The sequence below is a fragment of the Gambusia affinis genome, linkage group LG01, assembly GCF_019740435.1.
Source record: "Gambusia affinis linkage group LG01, SWU_Gaff_1.0, whole genome shotgun sequence".
NCBI classification, from domain to species: Eukaryota; Metazoa; Chordata; class Actinopteri; order Cyprinodontiformes; family Poeciliidae; genus Gambusia; species Gambusia affinis.
Genome location: NC_057868.1, coordinates 501,169 through 518,371, shown reverse-complemented (window position 1 = coordinate 518,371; position 17,203 = coordinate 501,169). Strand labels below are relative to the sequence as shown.

General features: G+C 41.7%; 1 protein-coding gene across 1 annotated transcript in view; it reads right to left on the bottom strand.

The window, feature by feature from the left end:
* The window catches only part of agrn (agrin), a 421,905-nt gene that overhangs the window by 122,578 nt on the left and 282,124 nt on the right, over window positions 1-17,203 (bottom strand). Inside the window, exons 5-7 of the mRNA XM_044128298.1 lie at window positions 15,801-16,025; window positions 10,929-11,153; window positions 7,729-7,935 (exon numbers count right to left, since the gene is read on the bottom strand). Coding sequence (XP_043984233.1) covers window positions 7,729-7,935; window positions 10,929-11,153; window positions 15,801-16,025 — 657 coding nt within the window. The remainder of the gene's footprint in view (window positions 1-7,728; window positions 7,936-10,928; window positions 11,154-15,800; window positions 16,026-17,203) is intronic.

Below are 17,203 nucleotides of genomic sequence, written 5' to 3'. Positions count from 1 at the left end.
TAAAATTTGAAAACAATAAATTTGACTTTTACTTTGTTAGCTTTCATAATAAAACATTTTATGTTTCACATGTGGTTTGATTACTACAAAAACAAAATCCTATCAAATGGTTTTGTTCCAAATATCTTAGTGCACTTGAAATTAAACTAACTTACAAGCAACTTTTCAGCAAGATATAGAAGCTTATTTTAATCAATAATTTCTTCATATTGGTGAACAATCACTAGTTCCATTTGCAGATTATTACACATAAGCGGAATGATCAGGGGTGGAACAAGTAATTTTTCATCGATATTAAGTAATTAAGAGAAACTTGAATATCTTGCTGAAAAGCTACTTAAAAGTTAGTTTAGTTTTATTACAAGTGAATTAAGATATTTGCACTAAACTTGAATAAAACTACTTGGTAAGATTTTGTGTTTTTGCACTGATGTGAGTTTGGTTTTGTAGTATTGGGGGTAAAGTGGCTTTTTGAATAGAAAAGGCTGCTGACTCTCTGGACTATCTGTGAACATCCCAGTAAAATGCAGTGAGGTTTGTGGTTGCAACATTGAAAAATCTGAAATGAGTATAAATATATTTGCCCTGACCCACACGCAGGTTGTTTCTGCCCCATCTGAGCCTGCAGGATGCCGTCAGCGGACCGACGCCGGCTGCTGTCGCTTCATCTCTCACTGCTCTGCCTCTACTTAACTTGATTCGCAGTAACAGGACTCGTCATTCCAAGTCGACTTCCCCAGAATCCACCAGTATTTTGAATCCAATCACAATCATGTAGGAGGAGATGCTCATCAAATAAACATGCAAACAATCAAATACTCTGCTCTTGACACCTAAGGTGACTGATTTTTTCCCCCGTCTGCTCTGCCTCATGAGCTCTTTGTCAATAACAATGTTTCTACTGCCGAGTGATATTCCGCTAACCTCCAGAGGCCACAGGCGACATATTTGAAGACAAGGCTTGTATTTGCCTGAGTTTCTCTGTATCGCAGTCATATAAACTCACACTCTAAGATGCCTGCGCATAAAGGGACAAAAGTGCAGTGAAAAAAGTATTTGCATCAAAGAAATCCACTCCTTTTAAATGTTCATTCTGTCTCTTTTCAATCAATGTGCTCATCAGACACTCGGTTTCCTTCGCTTCACTCTCAGGAATCTCAGCCAACACTTTTTCCTGGCTAACTGGGGAAGATAGAGACTCCTCTCTGCTCCTTATTTTATTATTATATCAAATCTTTATGTATTATATCCAATGTGAGTTTTGTAGACTACATTTGCTTAATGGAAACACACAAGTTTCTGAGAGCCACGTTTTAATATAAACAGTTTTTGTGTTTGAATTAAATGCTTTTTAATCCATATCAAAATAGGTGTATTTTACAAAACTGCAATGGAAACATTTATTTTGCATCACAAGTCATGTGATAAACAACTGGATGCTACTACTGGCAGAAACTGCAAAGAAGACAATAGGAAGTGGTAGCAGGATGATGTGTTTTCAGACAATGTGCAGCTGGATCCACCAGATCTCAGGATCACAGTTTATAAAACGTTGTGTAATTGCATTCATAGTTCTTCTGGAAAATTAGTGACTACAGTTCCCCAAATGGCCTCATACATAGCCACTACCAAGTGGGCGGTGCTTATCGCTCCAATGCCTGTATAAGACGCTGACAACTCCTCTGATTGGCTGACAGATGATGAGCACTACAGCCACCAAGGCTGATTTATGAATATATCTGATGTAACTGCCATGATTGTTAATGACTTACCATGTGAACAAGCTTATTTACATGTGATCTTAATTTCATATCTGATTTGATGGAAACACCATAATCCAGAAACTGTTTTTTTCTTTTTCAGCATTAACAGAATATAGACAAAAATCTGCAACTATTTGTAATGAAAACACAGATAGATTCTGCTACAGGGGTCTGTTGCTGCACACGGCCTTTAGCATATACAACAACTGAAGAAAACTGGATGCGTTACTACGACATTTAATTTCCCCATTGGATTAATAATGTTTTTTTTTAAAGGAAATTAATTTAGACATTGACTGTAAAAACTGTTGAAAACCTTGAACACTTTCCATCTACTTCCCAATGATACTCTTATTTTTGGTGGAGCTAAATGTTGAGAGGAGCATGAATTATAAGTAAGGAGACAGAAAATGACTAAATAAAACATGTAAGAAGCGGTGTCATGTCCTATTCTGGTCTGATGACGACAAACAGAGCTTTGAGCAGCTCGTCATCCGGAGCTGGACACCCGTGTGGCCCTCTGTGACTCACATCCTGCGGTGTCCTTCACCAGCTCGCCTTCTCTCTGCCTGGACACCAGCTAATCAGCTAAATGCCATGTGGTGTTTACATCTCTGAAGTGAAAAGCCTCAGATATCAATCAAACTGTTTTCCGGAGGAGGACAGCGCTCACGTGCTCTTCGTTCTTGCATCACTCTTGGAGAGCGTGAGTCCAGACGGGGAGAAGGATGACATTAGATGCTGTCACCCACGTGAAAAGAGATTTACGGCTCTGTCAGATGAGGAGAATTTCATCCGTTTGACAGCTGGCAGAGTGATCGATCAATCTCGTCACATGCAGCACTCGAGCCAATGAGATGAGAGAACAAAGAGAAAAAGATCATTATTTATCTGACTATGATAATTTAATATGTGCGATTCTTTTGCAGCAAACTTTTTCTTTTCCTAAACTTGTGACACTTTTCTCATGAACAAACTGACCACAGATGAAACAAAGAAATTCTAGTTTGGAGTGTAAGCATGGATTGTTGGAAGTTCAGGGATGAGACAGGTCATCATCTGGAAACGCTGTGCCTGGGTGCTCCTTTGGTTTTACACTATGAACCACGGTACCTACAGTTAGTTTTTCCTTATGTGGCATATAGTCATCTGTGTACAATAGTATAGAGAAATTCCTTGACAATTTATCTTCAATAAAAAGTCCATTGGCTGCCTGGTAAATACTCAGACATCAGAAAACACTCTCACTGCGGCTAAGCTACTTCTTGTTCTACTACTTATGACAAACTACAGGTGTTACCATGGCTACTGGAAACGTACACTGCCTACTTCCAGCTAACAACCATGCGGCTAACTTGGATTAACATCAACTTGTTACTAAAGGCTAGCTACAGAAAACATGGCTAATGACCAAGCTAACAATAGCTTTTCAGTCTTGGCGTTACTTTATAAGAAGAACATAGAAGTTTGATCTTAATGCTAAAATAGAATCTGAATTGAATCAATTCTATGTTTGTTTTAGGAACAACAGTTTCAAACATTTGTTCCCGTTTGACCTACTTATTTAAAACTATGCATCAATGTTTTAGCTAATAGTCATGTCAACATGACATAAGTAATGAGATATTAGTTTTGAATATTTAACTTGTATATTTTTAGCTCTTGAAGGTGTGATGATAGCGATATATAATATTATTGTAGTCAAGCTAACAATTAATTTAAAAATAAATATTAGTTTGCTTCTAAATAATCAAACTATGTAGTATCTTTAAATAGCTTTTTACTACCATCCAATGGTGAAGTGACAGTGATGTCATGAGTTTAGATGTGTCCTAATGCATTCATTTGATTTGTCATTGTGTACTTTGAGTCAGACTGTGTGACTGTTGTAATTACTGAAAACTATAAAGTTTTCAGTAATTACATGAAGGCGTATTGTTGACACTTTATCACTGAGGTTCTTATTCAAACATTTTCTTCTTCATGAGGGTTATCATTTCACCACCATACGGAGCATGTCTAGCATGAACAGAGATGACATTTTCCTCTCTGTAAACCGAGTTTCTGTGTCATTCCTGATGCACGACACACAACAATGTCACCGACCAACACATGCTCAAATTACAGTATGAATGGACAACGGAAATCATACATTGTACCATCAAAGAGGGGTTTATCATTGTGTCGTTATCTTCCATCTCCGCCATTCATTATGAGAACAGAAGCTCAGCACAGGAAACAGAGGAACGTTTCCCACTGAATAGAGCGCTGCATTTCCTGTCACATGATCCCTGTTCCGTATTAATGGAGTCCTAACAGGCTACTTTCTTAAGGGGAGAAGACGAGCAAAAAGGACGAAAAAGAGACTTTGCACATGTTCATCACCAGAACGCTCTCACCTCAGCTTTTGCATGAATGTCATCTGTGTAAATGTTCTACCCGCCTCAGTGGGCTCCGACGTCTACCGTGTTTGATGTTTAATTAAAAGCATATCAGAAAGAGAGGGGAGCTTTGTCGTTTGTTGCACTCTGTTTTGAAAAATATGCTAATGTCAATAAAAATGTATTAAAGAAACATACTAGCAGTCGCTGACGGCTGAGAAATACAGGAAGGATGAATGGAGAGGAAGAAAGTGGCTAAACAAATGAGGGTAGAGTGGAATTGAAACATCATTTGGCAGAAATAATCAAACGAGGGACAACATACATGTGCCGGCGCTGCCATTTCCACTTTTTCATTTATTCAGGCAGCCAAATAATACAAATGAGTGGTGCTTGTTGGCGGCCCTGACGACTGCAGATAACTTTGGTTTCCATCTACGCCCTGATCTGCCTGAGGATGGAGCAGCACTCCCTGATCAGCTGGCGCCTCTGTCGCAACAATGATGAAAGACTCAATTCTTAGAGACAAACATGGCGCTGCGCGTCTGCTGGGTGAACTTCCTGTCTGAGGTAATGTGACACCACAAAGCATCACCAGATTCATCATGAAGCTGAAGCTTTTAGAGTTAGGATGCTTCCAATTCTAGAGGAGATTACCCACATGGTGAAGGTGATTGGACAAAAAATTATATTTCAATAGCTTCCCGTGACTTTATTAAAACATAGCTATTTATTTGACTATTTATTTATTAGCTATTTATCAGGGTCCCATCAGGAAAACCAGGTGTGGCTTTTACACTCAGAATCAAACAAATCAAAAAATCCAAAAAGTACAGACTCCCTGATAGATTTTGATTTTATTTATGGTAAATAACACAAATGCTAATGGTTTAAGATAACCTGCATAAAACCAATATACATGGAAAACAGTAATCTCCCCTATGGAAGACAATTAGGCCCGCTGAAAACAGAACTATTCAGACTTTTTTCCTCAAAATTTTGACTTCAATTTTCTGACAAAAAAAGTTATTTTTTCCCAGTGGTCCCAATCCTCTTCCATACCCCGTCCCCCAGCCCACACTGAGCTAGTCAGATAATATTATTGCAGAAATCTACAGAAAAAATTAACTAGTCTACTATGACTTACCCGACAACACAGAACAGAGCAGAAGCTCTCAAAGCTCATTAAATCACTCCACATTTAAAGGAAATTCAATAACAGATTCTCTAACACACACACAATTCAATTTGAACCTGGAAAACTACAGGAACCATTTTAGGCAGTAAAAAAGATCCTAAAATCTTCCAGAGAAGCTCTGCCGAGGCGGCGAGTGAGACTGAAAATGTTGGCTCAGTTTGCTCTGGGCTTCTTGTGGAGGATTTTTATCCCAGCCTCCTAGTAAAATATCTGGGAGTGAAGCCAGTGAGGCCAAGTTCAAGTGTAGCAGCAGAGCATCCAGAGCCACTACAGCAAATGGCTGGAGTTCTGCTGACCTGTGGGTTGCTCTCAGCTCGGCCATATTCTAGATTCACTCAAATCCACCTGGTGATGACTCCAACTTTGAGACAGGGAATAATAAAATTCACTCATCCTTCTCAAAGTGCTGTTAAAAAACAATAGAATTTCCAAAGTGTGCTTTTCCAGTAAAGTCCTTTCTCCTGAGGGCACTAGGCAAAAAATCTCTTTCTTTTTTTTAGTTATAAAAGTGCAACTTCCTCAGACAGACTAACGTTTTCTCATAAAACGTTAGTCTTTCTCATAAAACCTGTCTCATCTCACTAGGATTTATGTGACCTCATGTTGAAAGGGAAAATGACACTACATGTAGCCTGCAAGACACTTTGCTAGAAACATAAACACTACAAACATGAGGAAATTTATTTCATTTTTGGACCCAAAAGTAACGGGGTTAGGGTGACCCTGATCTTACTTCTTTTAGCACAACATTCACACAACTATAGACTTTTCAACAGTCCCACCAGATCATTTTTGGAAGCAAAGTTAATGATCAGTTAACAGCTTCTTTGTCCATCTCTGTTAATGGATGTCTCTGGTGCCTCAGGTTTATGGGTGTACCAGAAACATGCAGATACAAAGGTTCCACTGACAACTGTATGTAAAAAAATTAAAAGACGTGTTAAAATCTATGTAAATTTATCAAATTTTTCTTAAGGTGTTAAATTTGAAATATTAGGAAGTATTCTATCGATTCTCCTGGAATTCTTTCAGTTTGTGAAATTGAACCCATTTTTTCCAAAGAGGTTTGAAGAAGCAGCCCTGGAACAGCTCAAGTCAGTGGTTTGGAGGAGTAAGTGAATACTTTTGGTAATCTATCATCTCAGACAAAAACATTCCATTTGTTCAGACAGCAACGCCTGTTCTGTTTTTGCACCAGCAGGTTAGTTGTCATTCTTATGGCCTTGGAGCTACTGGAAGTAATTAAAGATTTCAATTAAATGTTAAAGTTTTTGTGGGCGTGTTGTGGCAGAGTAGGGGATAGCACAACCCACATTTGGAGGCCTTGAGTTCTCGACGCGGCCGTCGCAGGTTCGATTCCCGGACCCGCCCGACATTTGCTGCATGTCTTCCCCACTCTCCTTCCCCCTTTCCTGTCAGCCTACTGTCACATAAGGGACACAAGAGCCCACAAAAAAAGACCCCCTGGAGGGGAGAAAAAAAAATGTTAAAGTTTTAGCTATTTTCATCTGCAGCTGCTTTTTATTTCTTGCACAGCCACGGTGCGTTCAGAAGTGGTAGAAAACTCAACGATCAGGTAAGTTGGTTGCATTTATCACACATTGCTGGTGATGAAGAGAAGGACTCTGCATGGCAACAGCCATGGCAACAGCCAGGTGAGGAGCTGATGCACACCACAGCATGCAGCAATGAGAGGGTCAGAGGTGAGCGGCAGTTAGGCAGACAGCAGAAAAAATAAAAAGCTCTTCTTTGTTCAACAGGAAATAAGAAACACAGAGAGAGAGCAGGAGGAGGGAAGGCTTCTCCAACCTCACAGGTCACGTCTTTACAGGAGGGTAAACAGAGGAACAGACATTAATGACAAACACATGGAGGCAGATGGACTGAGAGAGAGAGGGCTGAAAAAAGGAAACAGTACAAGACCCCCTGCTGTTAGGTCTCCACGCAGAAAGGGGGAGGGCTTCACCCCTCTGAGTCCGCCTGATGAGGTCGACCCGGCGGTCCACCTGCGGCCCAGAGGACCGGCCACGCAGACACACAACAAAGACAAGACTGAGGCACTGAAACAAGAAAGAAAACTTTTAGACAAGACAGAGACAGAGACGAGGAGACCAGAGCAAGGAAGAGGATGAATGAAACATGAAGGTGGAGTTTTGGGTTGTTTGAAAGAATGAAGCGTGGTGGGATGAGATGGATGAGAAGTGAAGGCACTCTGATACTTTCTAGGGAATGCATATATTCTAGTTTATAGTACAGAACCCTCCACTCTCTGGAGATCGTCAAGCTAGGCAGCTTCAGAAAGTTCAGCCCGCCAGGAAGATTCAGACGGGAAAACAGGTTGCAGAAACACAGGAAGTGATGTTCGCCCTCTGTGGGCTCCACTCACCGCAGGGCCCCGGCTGCTTAGTCCTGATCAGGCTCTTGCTGAGGCACTCGGCCTTGCGGCGCCAGCAGCTGTTGGGGAAGGTGTGCCCGTCCACGCTGCACAGCGGCTTGTAGGTGTCATCACACTCGATGTGATCACAGGAGCAGCGGGCGCCGCTCTGCTCCACCACACACACAGCGTTGAACAGGCAGTCTTCTGTGCACACCTCTGGAGGCAAAAGAAAAAAACGATGCAATGAACCGCTATCAGGGCAAACTGACTTCTTCTGGACAACCTGGACTTAATGCTTCTGGTTTTCAACCCCATCGGTGACCACTGGCAAGCGCTCTGCATTCTCTGGTTGATTTTCTTTACAGATTTGTTATTTGTCTGTACGAAAGCTGATAAAGCTGGATCTGACAGTGGCGTGACGGACTAATCGCTGCAAAGGAAAAGGAACGTAAAAAGAAAAAAACAAAACAATATGTAGAGCTGGGAAGTGTTGAAGCGTTGCCAGCAGTGTGAGCGGCCGGACCGCTGGGAAATAAATCAGTTTTTATCCAAACAGTAATAACATGTCAGGATAGACTGATGTCACCAGTGGGGTGTGGAAACGCTTCTCTTTCAGGAGCAGAGGTCAAACCTTCCAAAGAAATACAATAAAAACATGAAACAAAGATTTTTGTTTAGAATCGGCAGCAAATAAAAAACACCGACACCATTCTGTGAGTCTGATCAAAGACATTCATGAAGAACCAGATGACTTTTAGTAGAAGAAAGATTTTATTCTAGAAAATACCAATGTCATTATATCTGGGCTTTTTACATAAAATCATGATAAAATTACACAATATAGCAGATGGATGGACGGACAGACAGAATTGATGGAACCTTTTAAATTCTGTTAGTTTGGAGAACTAAATATTCTTTATGCTGTATTCTAATAACGCCGACTAACCCAGTTTCATAAAAACTTCTCTCTACCCAAATGATTCAGCCCAACCCCTCCAAACCATTAAACTCAAAGTTGTTCTATAACTTTGAAGATCAAGTTTCCCAAAAAACTTTGACACAAAACCCCCAACCATTAGTCATAAAAGAAAATTTGAGGGTTTTAAATTAAAATCAGACCATTATATTAGCAGGAATCTGCAGAAGGAATTAGGAGAAGCAGAAGGAATAGTGGTAATGTGACACGGCACATTTGCTACTGAAGTGAGAAAATCCAATTTGAAGGGTGGCCTCTGTTCTGGAGGCGCTCGCCACACTTCCACGTTTATTTCACTCCTGATCAGTGGATTAAATTTGTACAGCCATCCAATTCCTTCTCCTCTTTTCTTTAAAAGCCTGTCATGCCACATTTAATTACGCCGCCGCTCTATCTGAGAGCGAGGGCCACGCGGATGTGCAATGTCACGGTAACAAGGCGAAATGGCTATTTTCATTAGTTACCAATTTGTAATTTGCTTTGGGATATGATTTCATGGATCTGTGTTTCAAATTGAATTATTCTATTATTTGAAAAACGGGGCAGCACAAACATGGAAGGGGTTGGAGGAAATAATTCATTCACTTGCTTACATGCATGAACCTGGAGGTTTATGTGCCCTGCAGCCTCGTCAACCTGTCAGGTAGAGCGGGAAGCACAGAGTGTCAAAATCTGGATATCAGCCTTCAGTGCAGCCTGAACCAGAGGACGCCCTGTGCTTAGATCCATTCTTGTCTCTGGCGGTATCAAAAGGTCTTAGTGCATTAGTGCTGCTGCGCGTTATGGCTGTAAACCTGCGCAGGCCGCGCCGACAACACAACGGCGAAATTGGATTTCCTTTGATGGCTATCAGGCGTACAGTAAAAGCTGACAGCTCTTTGTTGACTGAGGCTTAAATCCCATGTTCTAATAGCAAAGATAACAGCCCTGGAGGCTTTTATCTGGCCGGACTGGAGGCCCGTGATACAGCTGAGATACAGCGCAGACCCCGTGACCTCACCGTAATTTACCTCCAAATCAGCCACAGGAACACACCAACTTCTTCTCATAAAGTTTCAACCTTCAGTTTAACTTTGGGAAGGACAGATTTACTGTGCCTGGCAAAGTATGCACACCTCTTTCACTGCTTGTCACTTTACTGCACCAAAACATAAAGCTGCAGTATGTAACCTTTAGAAAAATCTAGTTTTTTTACACTGCACTATGTTGGCAGTTTGTTCTGAGATATTCTGTGAAAACATCGATCGCCTCTATCTTCACCAAAAACAACCAATCAGAGCCAGGAGGAGGGGCTTAGCACTATCAATCAACTCATGCACTCGTTGCTACAACAGGATCTGTTAGCTACTGGTTCTGATTGGTTGTTTCTAGTCGGCACTGGGAGAACTGGGAGGAGGTGGAGGAGATCAAATTTGTTACACATTGTCTCTCATACTATACTGTCACGACAAGAGGTTCAGTAGACATAGGAAAATAACTTAGAAAATTACAAACTGCAGCTTTAATGTGATTTTATGTGATAGACCAAGACAAAGACGAGATGGAAGAAAACTTTTCTGTTACAATTAACATCTGGATAGAGGAAGATGCATTTCTACTCAGACCCTTTATTACAATACCTCTGTAGATTAGCATGAGAAGCAACTTTATTAATAGAAGGTTTCATTCTCAGGCTTTTTAGTTCCATCTTTCTGGTAAAATCTATGCAATCATTTATGTTAAATTAATATTAGCTGGAGCTACAATGGAAGGGCTTACATCACAGCACATTCAGTGGCCTAATTAAAGTTCAGATCTAAGTCCAAATAATAGTTGAAATTGATGTTGATAGCTATTAAAACAACACGCAGCTGTAATTACAGGAACACTTGTTTTCTCAAAGTATGAACTCAGAGAAGCCTGAAAACAAATGCACACTGCTTTTTAAATGTATAATAATTTACTACTTTGTTTCTAACAAATAAATCCTAATGAAATGGCATGAAAGCTTGTATTTTTAGAAATGTGTAAAAGTTCAAAGGGGAACTGACTGCTTTTGTGAAGCACTGTACTTGCCACAGCTGAAAGTAGTTTTCTCCTCCTACAACAATGGCATAGTAAACATTTGTTCATCATGAGGTGATTCACACTCCGCCACAGAGATTCAAAAAGAAAAAATGAGCCAAATAAGTAGAGGATATGCAAGCCCAGTTGATGAATTGATGAATCGGACTCTCTCAGGCTGTTCTCTTACCCAATTTTCCACACGCTCCGCTGTGGATCTTCCTGAGGCTGATGCTCTTCTGCAGGCCGGTAGCCTTCATGGCGCATTCGCTGGGGTAGGTGTGGCCGTCGCTGGCGCACAGAGGCTCGGATTCTGGTCGGCATGACTCTGGTGGCATGTAGAACTGCGGCTGGCGTGTGACGGCCTGGACTCGGCAGATGGTGTTCAGGCTGTTCTCGCTGTCTTTACACGGGTCTGAGGAGGCAGGGACATTCAGGAACAGGTTAGCATGTCAACAGTCATTACAATACGCCACTGCTGACAAAACATTTCAGCTGCCAACCCAAAGGCATCACTGACAGACTCAGCAGACTGACAGTGACTCAGCTAGTTATGGACCAGTAGAACTACTCAGAACCAAATGACCGTATTTATTAGTGGTTTTAATGGTAACTGATGAGAATATTAAATCATGTTGCTGGTCTTTGGTCAGAATCAGGACTGCGCTGCTCGACCTTCACAGTTTTTAAAAAGAATCTAAACTACCTGAAAGCAAAGCAGTTACCATAATGTCTGCCACAACTTACAGCAGAGGGTCTTACATCCTGTTTTAATGCTGATTCTGTCGGTTGGTTGTTTTTGTTGATGATGTTTTACTTGTTCTAGTAAAACTGTGTGCTGCCTGCATTCTGTCCTGTGAATTGTGTAGCAACATGTTCAGTTTTTTTTCTTACTTGGACAAAGGATGAAATGTAGCTATTGTGCAAATTTACACTGTGATGAATTATGGTAATGTTGATTAATGTGCACTGCCCCAGTCAAACAAATTAAATTAAATTTAAATATAACCTTGTCAACTGTAGTTTTAAAACAGCACTACCTTAATTTAATCTTTAATATCCACACAGCCAATAATCAGAAACCAAATGCATTTTTCTAATGACAAACTGTAACAGATTCCCACAGCCAGCTCACAAGCAGTGGGCAGCAATAGGTGGGGGAGGGGCAGTACTCCATCTCCATTTTTAGCAGGACTGTCAGCAAGTGTCACACTACCTTTAACTCTGTCCAATCAGTAGATCTGAATAACTTACATTGTAACAAACTGGGACTGTTTCAGTGAATGTTTGATATTTTTTTCTCTACTTTGCTGCTTCCATGATACAGAGAAAATGAAAACATACATATTTCTGGATTATTAACTTAATACGGATCAAATAACATGAAACAAGTGTTGTGATTTGAGTTTCTCTGTGTGTTTATTTTGAGTTCTTGTGTCTCTGTCTCCGTCTTGTCCTGTCTCCCCTTGATTGTTTCCCAGGTGTGTCTCATTTCCTTGATTACTCTCTGTGTATTTAACCCCACCTGTGTCCTTTGTTCCTCGTCAGGTCCTTGTCTATGTGTCTCAGTCTGTCGTCAGTCCAGTCGTTTACCCTGTTGCTACCTGTGTTGAGCCCTGGGTTTTGCTCAGCAGTGCTGCCTGGGATTTTGGACTGTTTTTGGATTTTTTGTACACTTTATTCTTCATTAAATCTCATCATATTCACTGCAACCTGGTTCCATCGCGTCTGCCTCACCACCTCACACCCGCATCTCATGACAACAAGACATGAAATAAGATCTCGCAGAACAAAATCTCACCATATTAAGACTGCAGGTTTTACTCAATTTAAAGTCAGTTTCACAAAGCACTATATCTGCTTACTATTTTAGTCCCAGTCATTAGTGAAGGCTCCAAATATTACATTGAGCTTATTATATCGTATCTATATTTAAGAGTCTTATTTTGAAGTAAGACAAGAAGTAGTTCTCTAGTTGTTTGCTGGTTGATTTGGCTAATAAAGCCCCAGGCTAGCCAACCACACTCCATAAGAAGATAACTATATTTAGCGACATTTCAGATAAATTGGCCAAAATCAGAATTGGCAGGTCAGGTTTTTTGAAGATCAGCCAGTAAACTTCAGTAGGTGGAGCTGTAGGGTCCAGTTAGGCTGGTTTAAATAGTTACATTTTAAACTGCAGTCCAGATTCCTTTAAAAACACTGAAATATCCTTTAGCTTTGTGCTAATGGTTGATGCTAACAGTTAGACATCTGCCTTATTCTGTCAGCTCTTACTGAAACATTCCTATCTCCGTTTCCTTTTTTTCACCCTAAATGATACAGAGCTGTCAGTCTCATCAGAGTTTACTTATTTCAGCAAATTATACAGGTTATTTTTTCTGTCATTTTGATAATCATCCATGACAGCTAACATAAGAAAGAAAGTCCCTGAGTTGGCAGCAGTGAGGTGAGTTGACTATTGATACTGCAAATGTTTGGACATGACCCGGTGAGCAATGTTAACCTGGTGGGGGGTGTTAACCCGGTGGGGGATGTTAACCCGGTGGGCGGTGTAAAACCAGTGGGCGGTGTTAACCCGGTGGGGGGGTGTTAACCTGGTGAGCGGTGTTAACTTGGTGAGCGGTGTTAACCCGGTGGGGGGTGTTAACCCGGCGGGGGGTGTTAACCTGGTGAGCGGTGTTAACTTGGTGAGCGGTGTTAACCCGGTGGGGGGTGTTAACTCGGTGACCAATGTTAACCCGGTGGGGCGTGTTAACTCGGTGACCAATGTTATCCCGGTGGGGGGTATTAACCTGGTGGGCGGGGCTAACAGTCAATCCAGAGCAGAAGAGGACAGAGGTCTGATGTTTAGACCTCAGGTACATAAGATCAGACTGGCTCCATGTTAAGTATCAGCTGATCACTGATCACCCAAAATGAAGGAAATTAGTGCTAATTTATCAGTTGACTAATTGATTGGTGCAGTAAAACTACATTGAACTGAGATACTTTAAAACACACACTGAGATTTGTCCCACTTTGGATTTGTTTGTGAAAACAAAATAAGAACATCAATAACATTTCTCTAAACATTAGAACCATGTCAGGATGAGATAAAAATAATGCAATGTTATTAATAGTTTGAGTTTCATACTCAAACTATTAATTAATTGCTTGAAAACGTTGTCCTCATTCCACTGTGACAAATCTAAAGATAGTTGTAAAGCTTTTGTCAAAATGTGTGTAAAATTTCATCTTTTAAGGTGGATCTGTTGTCACACCCTTACCTTATCCAATCAAATAATGCTTAATGTCCTGTTAGAAACATCTCTGTGTTTTATGTTTGTTGGGTTGGAAGTTGGAAACAAAGCAGTGGTGCTTCAGAGATAATATCACTGACCCTGGAGAGGAGAGCAGGACAGGGCAGGACCTTGGATGTGAAGAAAAGACAAGCAAATAGATGAAGAGACCATTGCCTTGATGAGCTGCCTTCCTCCAGAGGAACCTGCTCCGGCCTCACTCTGCCCTATCAGTACACGGATCATAATGAAATGGGCCTGGAGATGTGTGGGACCACGGTTTTACCTCGTGGAAACTCTGGCTTTATCCTGCTGTCCATGCCTCCAGGATGCAGGAAGACAAAAGGATTTATGTGGAACTGCAACCCATTAAATCACCGCCAAGTTTGGGCGAGTCATTCAACACACACCAAGGATGAAACAGCCAATCATCAGAAAAGGAAGAAAGAGAATAAGTAGCAGAAAAATAAGAGGTAATGGTTTCCAAAGACCTTTGGCAGCGGCGCGAGGAATGACAATGCCGGGGCATTTTAAGAGAGGGACAGATTGGTTTGGTTAAAAAGGCAGGGTGACCACCGGCCAGGACTCGGATTGATTTCTAGCAGCACAATGCAGAGGCTTGCAGAGACTTGCAACTGAGTAAACAAGGGTTTTATCGTAATTCACGCAGTGTCTCTGCATGACGCAGTGCCTAAGCCGCCAGCCAGACCATTATCTGAGAGAAAGACCATTACCTCCCATTAACTGAGAAGGACTGCTTCCAGAACCCACGCTTTTCTCTAGCTGAGCAAGTAGGGTAATTACAAAAAGAATAGCTTGTTTGCCGCAAAAGCTAGCAGCGTGGATAAATCAAACGGGTTTGGCCCAAGGTTTTAGATGAAATGGCTGCAGGAAAATTTAGAGAAGCATCAGGGCCATCTGCTCCCCTGAGCCTTGGCCCTTCTGAGGGAAACACGGGCGACTCGCTCCCAATTTATACGACCAACCTTCTGCCAGCGGATCTACGCATCCATCTCTCAGCAACCCAGCACCAGGCTTCAGCTCCTGCTGCTGTGAGACGGAGTTACTTTCTGTTGTTCTTTCACTCCATCTGGCTTTGCCAAAGAAGGAAAAGTTGAACGCGTTGAGCATAAACAACCACTTGCCAGATGATAACAAGGAGGAGAGAAAGAAGCAGACAATAACGACGGCTCTGAAGACCTACTTAGAGAAAACAACAATTCACACCACAGGAAGGCCTGCATGAAGCAAAGCAATCTGAAAGAAAAATGAGAATTAGCTGAGGTGTGCCAGACGTAACTGCACAATGAGGAGGGAAAACAACAACAGAGGCGGTGGGAGTAAACAAAGAAAATAGGAAAAAGTAGGAGAAACTTGTTTCTGTTTTGAGTACATCATAAAGCAGAAATGCCTTTTTTATGGTTTCATCTCCTCAAATATCCAACTATAATCTGAATTACATTAACAGAAATCTCATACGTCATGGATTTAGAGTCTATGAAACAAATGGATGAATGTCAGAAAAGGACAGGTCCACAGATACAGTACGGATACCGAAACAAGCATTGTTTGTTTTGGTACTTTCATATTTACCTTGGCCACAAAGGTAAATATGAATGAATACCCAAAAATAGGTTGTGAAATGCAAAAGCCACTACAAAACTGACTGGCTGGTATTGTCTTTAACTTTGACCAAGTTTGACCAAGTTATTATCTTTAACTTTGACCAACCAAAAGGAAACATGATACCAAGAGAAAAGGAAGCAGAAGACTGGACTCACCGCAGGGTCCTTGAAATTGGACCCGGATATTCTTCTGGTTCTTGCAGGCTTGCTGGTGGAGCTCACACTCGTTGCGGTAGTCCTTCCCATCGCTGCCGCACACCATCTGATCGGGCTTGCCATCGCAGCTGAGGGGGCACATGCATTTAGCAGACAGGCCATCCGAAGACTGGACGCAGGTGCTGCCGTAGCTGCAGGTCACCTCGGCGCAGGGGTTCTTCAGAGCTGCAGGCAGACACACATGAAAGGCTCATTTAGCCAAAAGCCTTTTCTCTTTCCGTTTCTGTTTTTCCACATTGAAGAGTACATCTGTCGAACAGCAGCAGAGGAGAGCTGAATGCTCTCCATACACTATGTATGACAGGCCATCTTATCCATGCGGCTGCTGGCGCACTTTTAGAAGCCCACCGCAGTTGTTTGAAGAACTACTTGACACCCCTTGGGTAAGGATGCGGCGCCGCAGTTGTCGACTCATACCGACGAGTCCTGTTCGTTTTGGCGAGCGGCGTGAAAGGAATTACAAGCTTTGCATTTGGTCCCCACATTCTGCATTGCTATGCTTGAACAGCTTTAATCGGCCCAGCTGCACAGCAACCCTTTGAATATTTACCTTTTCACAAATTCGTCCGAGAGAAAGAAGAGAAAAGGAAGCAGAGATTTGTAAACCCCCCACATGCATTCTCTGAGGACAGTTTCCACCCCAATTAAACAACGGGCCACTTGTCACTGACTGGCTCATTGTAATGAATGGAGAAAGTGAAACTTTTCATTTTGCCTACATTCACCATCAGCATTGGAGGGTACAGGGGGCTTCCAGGGGCTTCGTGTGTTTAACAAAAGACATCCATGAGATTACAATCGCTGTCATTTCTCAGCATAATCCATATTTATGACTGTCACACACACAAACCTGCTCTCCCATGGGAGTGAAGCAGAGCGCTGGAAGCCCTCATTTTCTAAGCCTGACTCCTTTTCTTAAATATTTTCCCATGTCTGATATTATCAACCCTCTTTTGTTACATCCAGTATCGATGGATTTCATTTAAAGCCAGGGTGTATAGGCTGGCTTGCATATTGCTTTGTGCTTCTTTTTCCCTCCACCTGTCATTATTTGTGAGCGAAGACAAGGGGAAAAAGTATTTTTTTTAATTCAATTCTGGTTCAAAAGATGGAGCAGTGCTGCCTTGTTAATAACAGAGAGGAGCGCATGCAGAGATATGTATATTAAGGATGGGAATGGAGACGGGATTGCTATAAGGAGTACTATTGATCAAAGGATCGCCTCACCTTGCTTCCCTCATCTTTGTGACACATTCTCTCTTCCCCTCTTTTTCTTGTTCTGCTGTCAAGTTCTTTTGAGGTCTGTTGCCTCAGAGTCACTAATGAACACCTCCTCCTTTGCG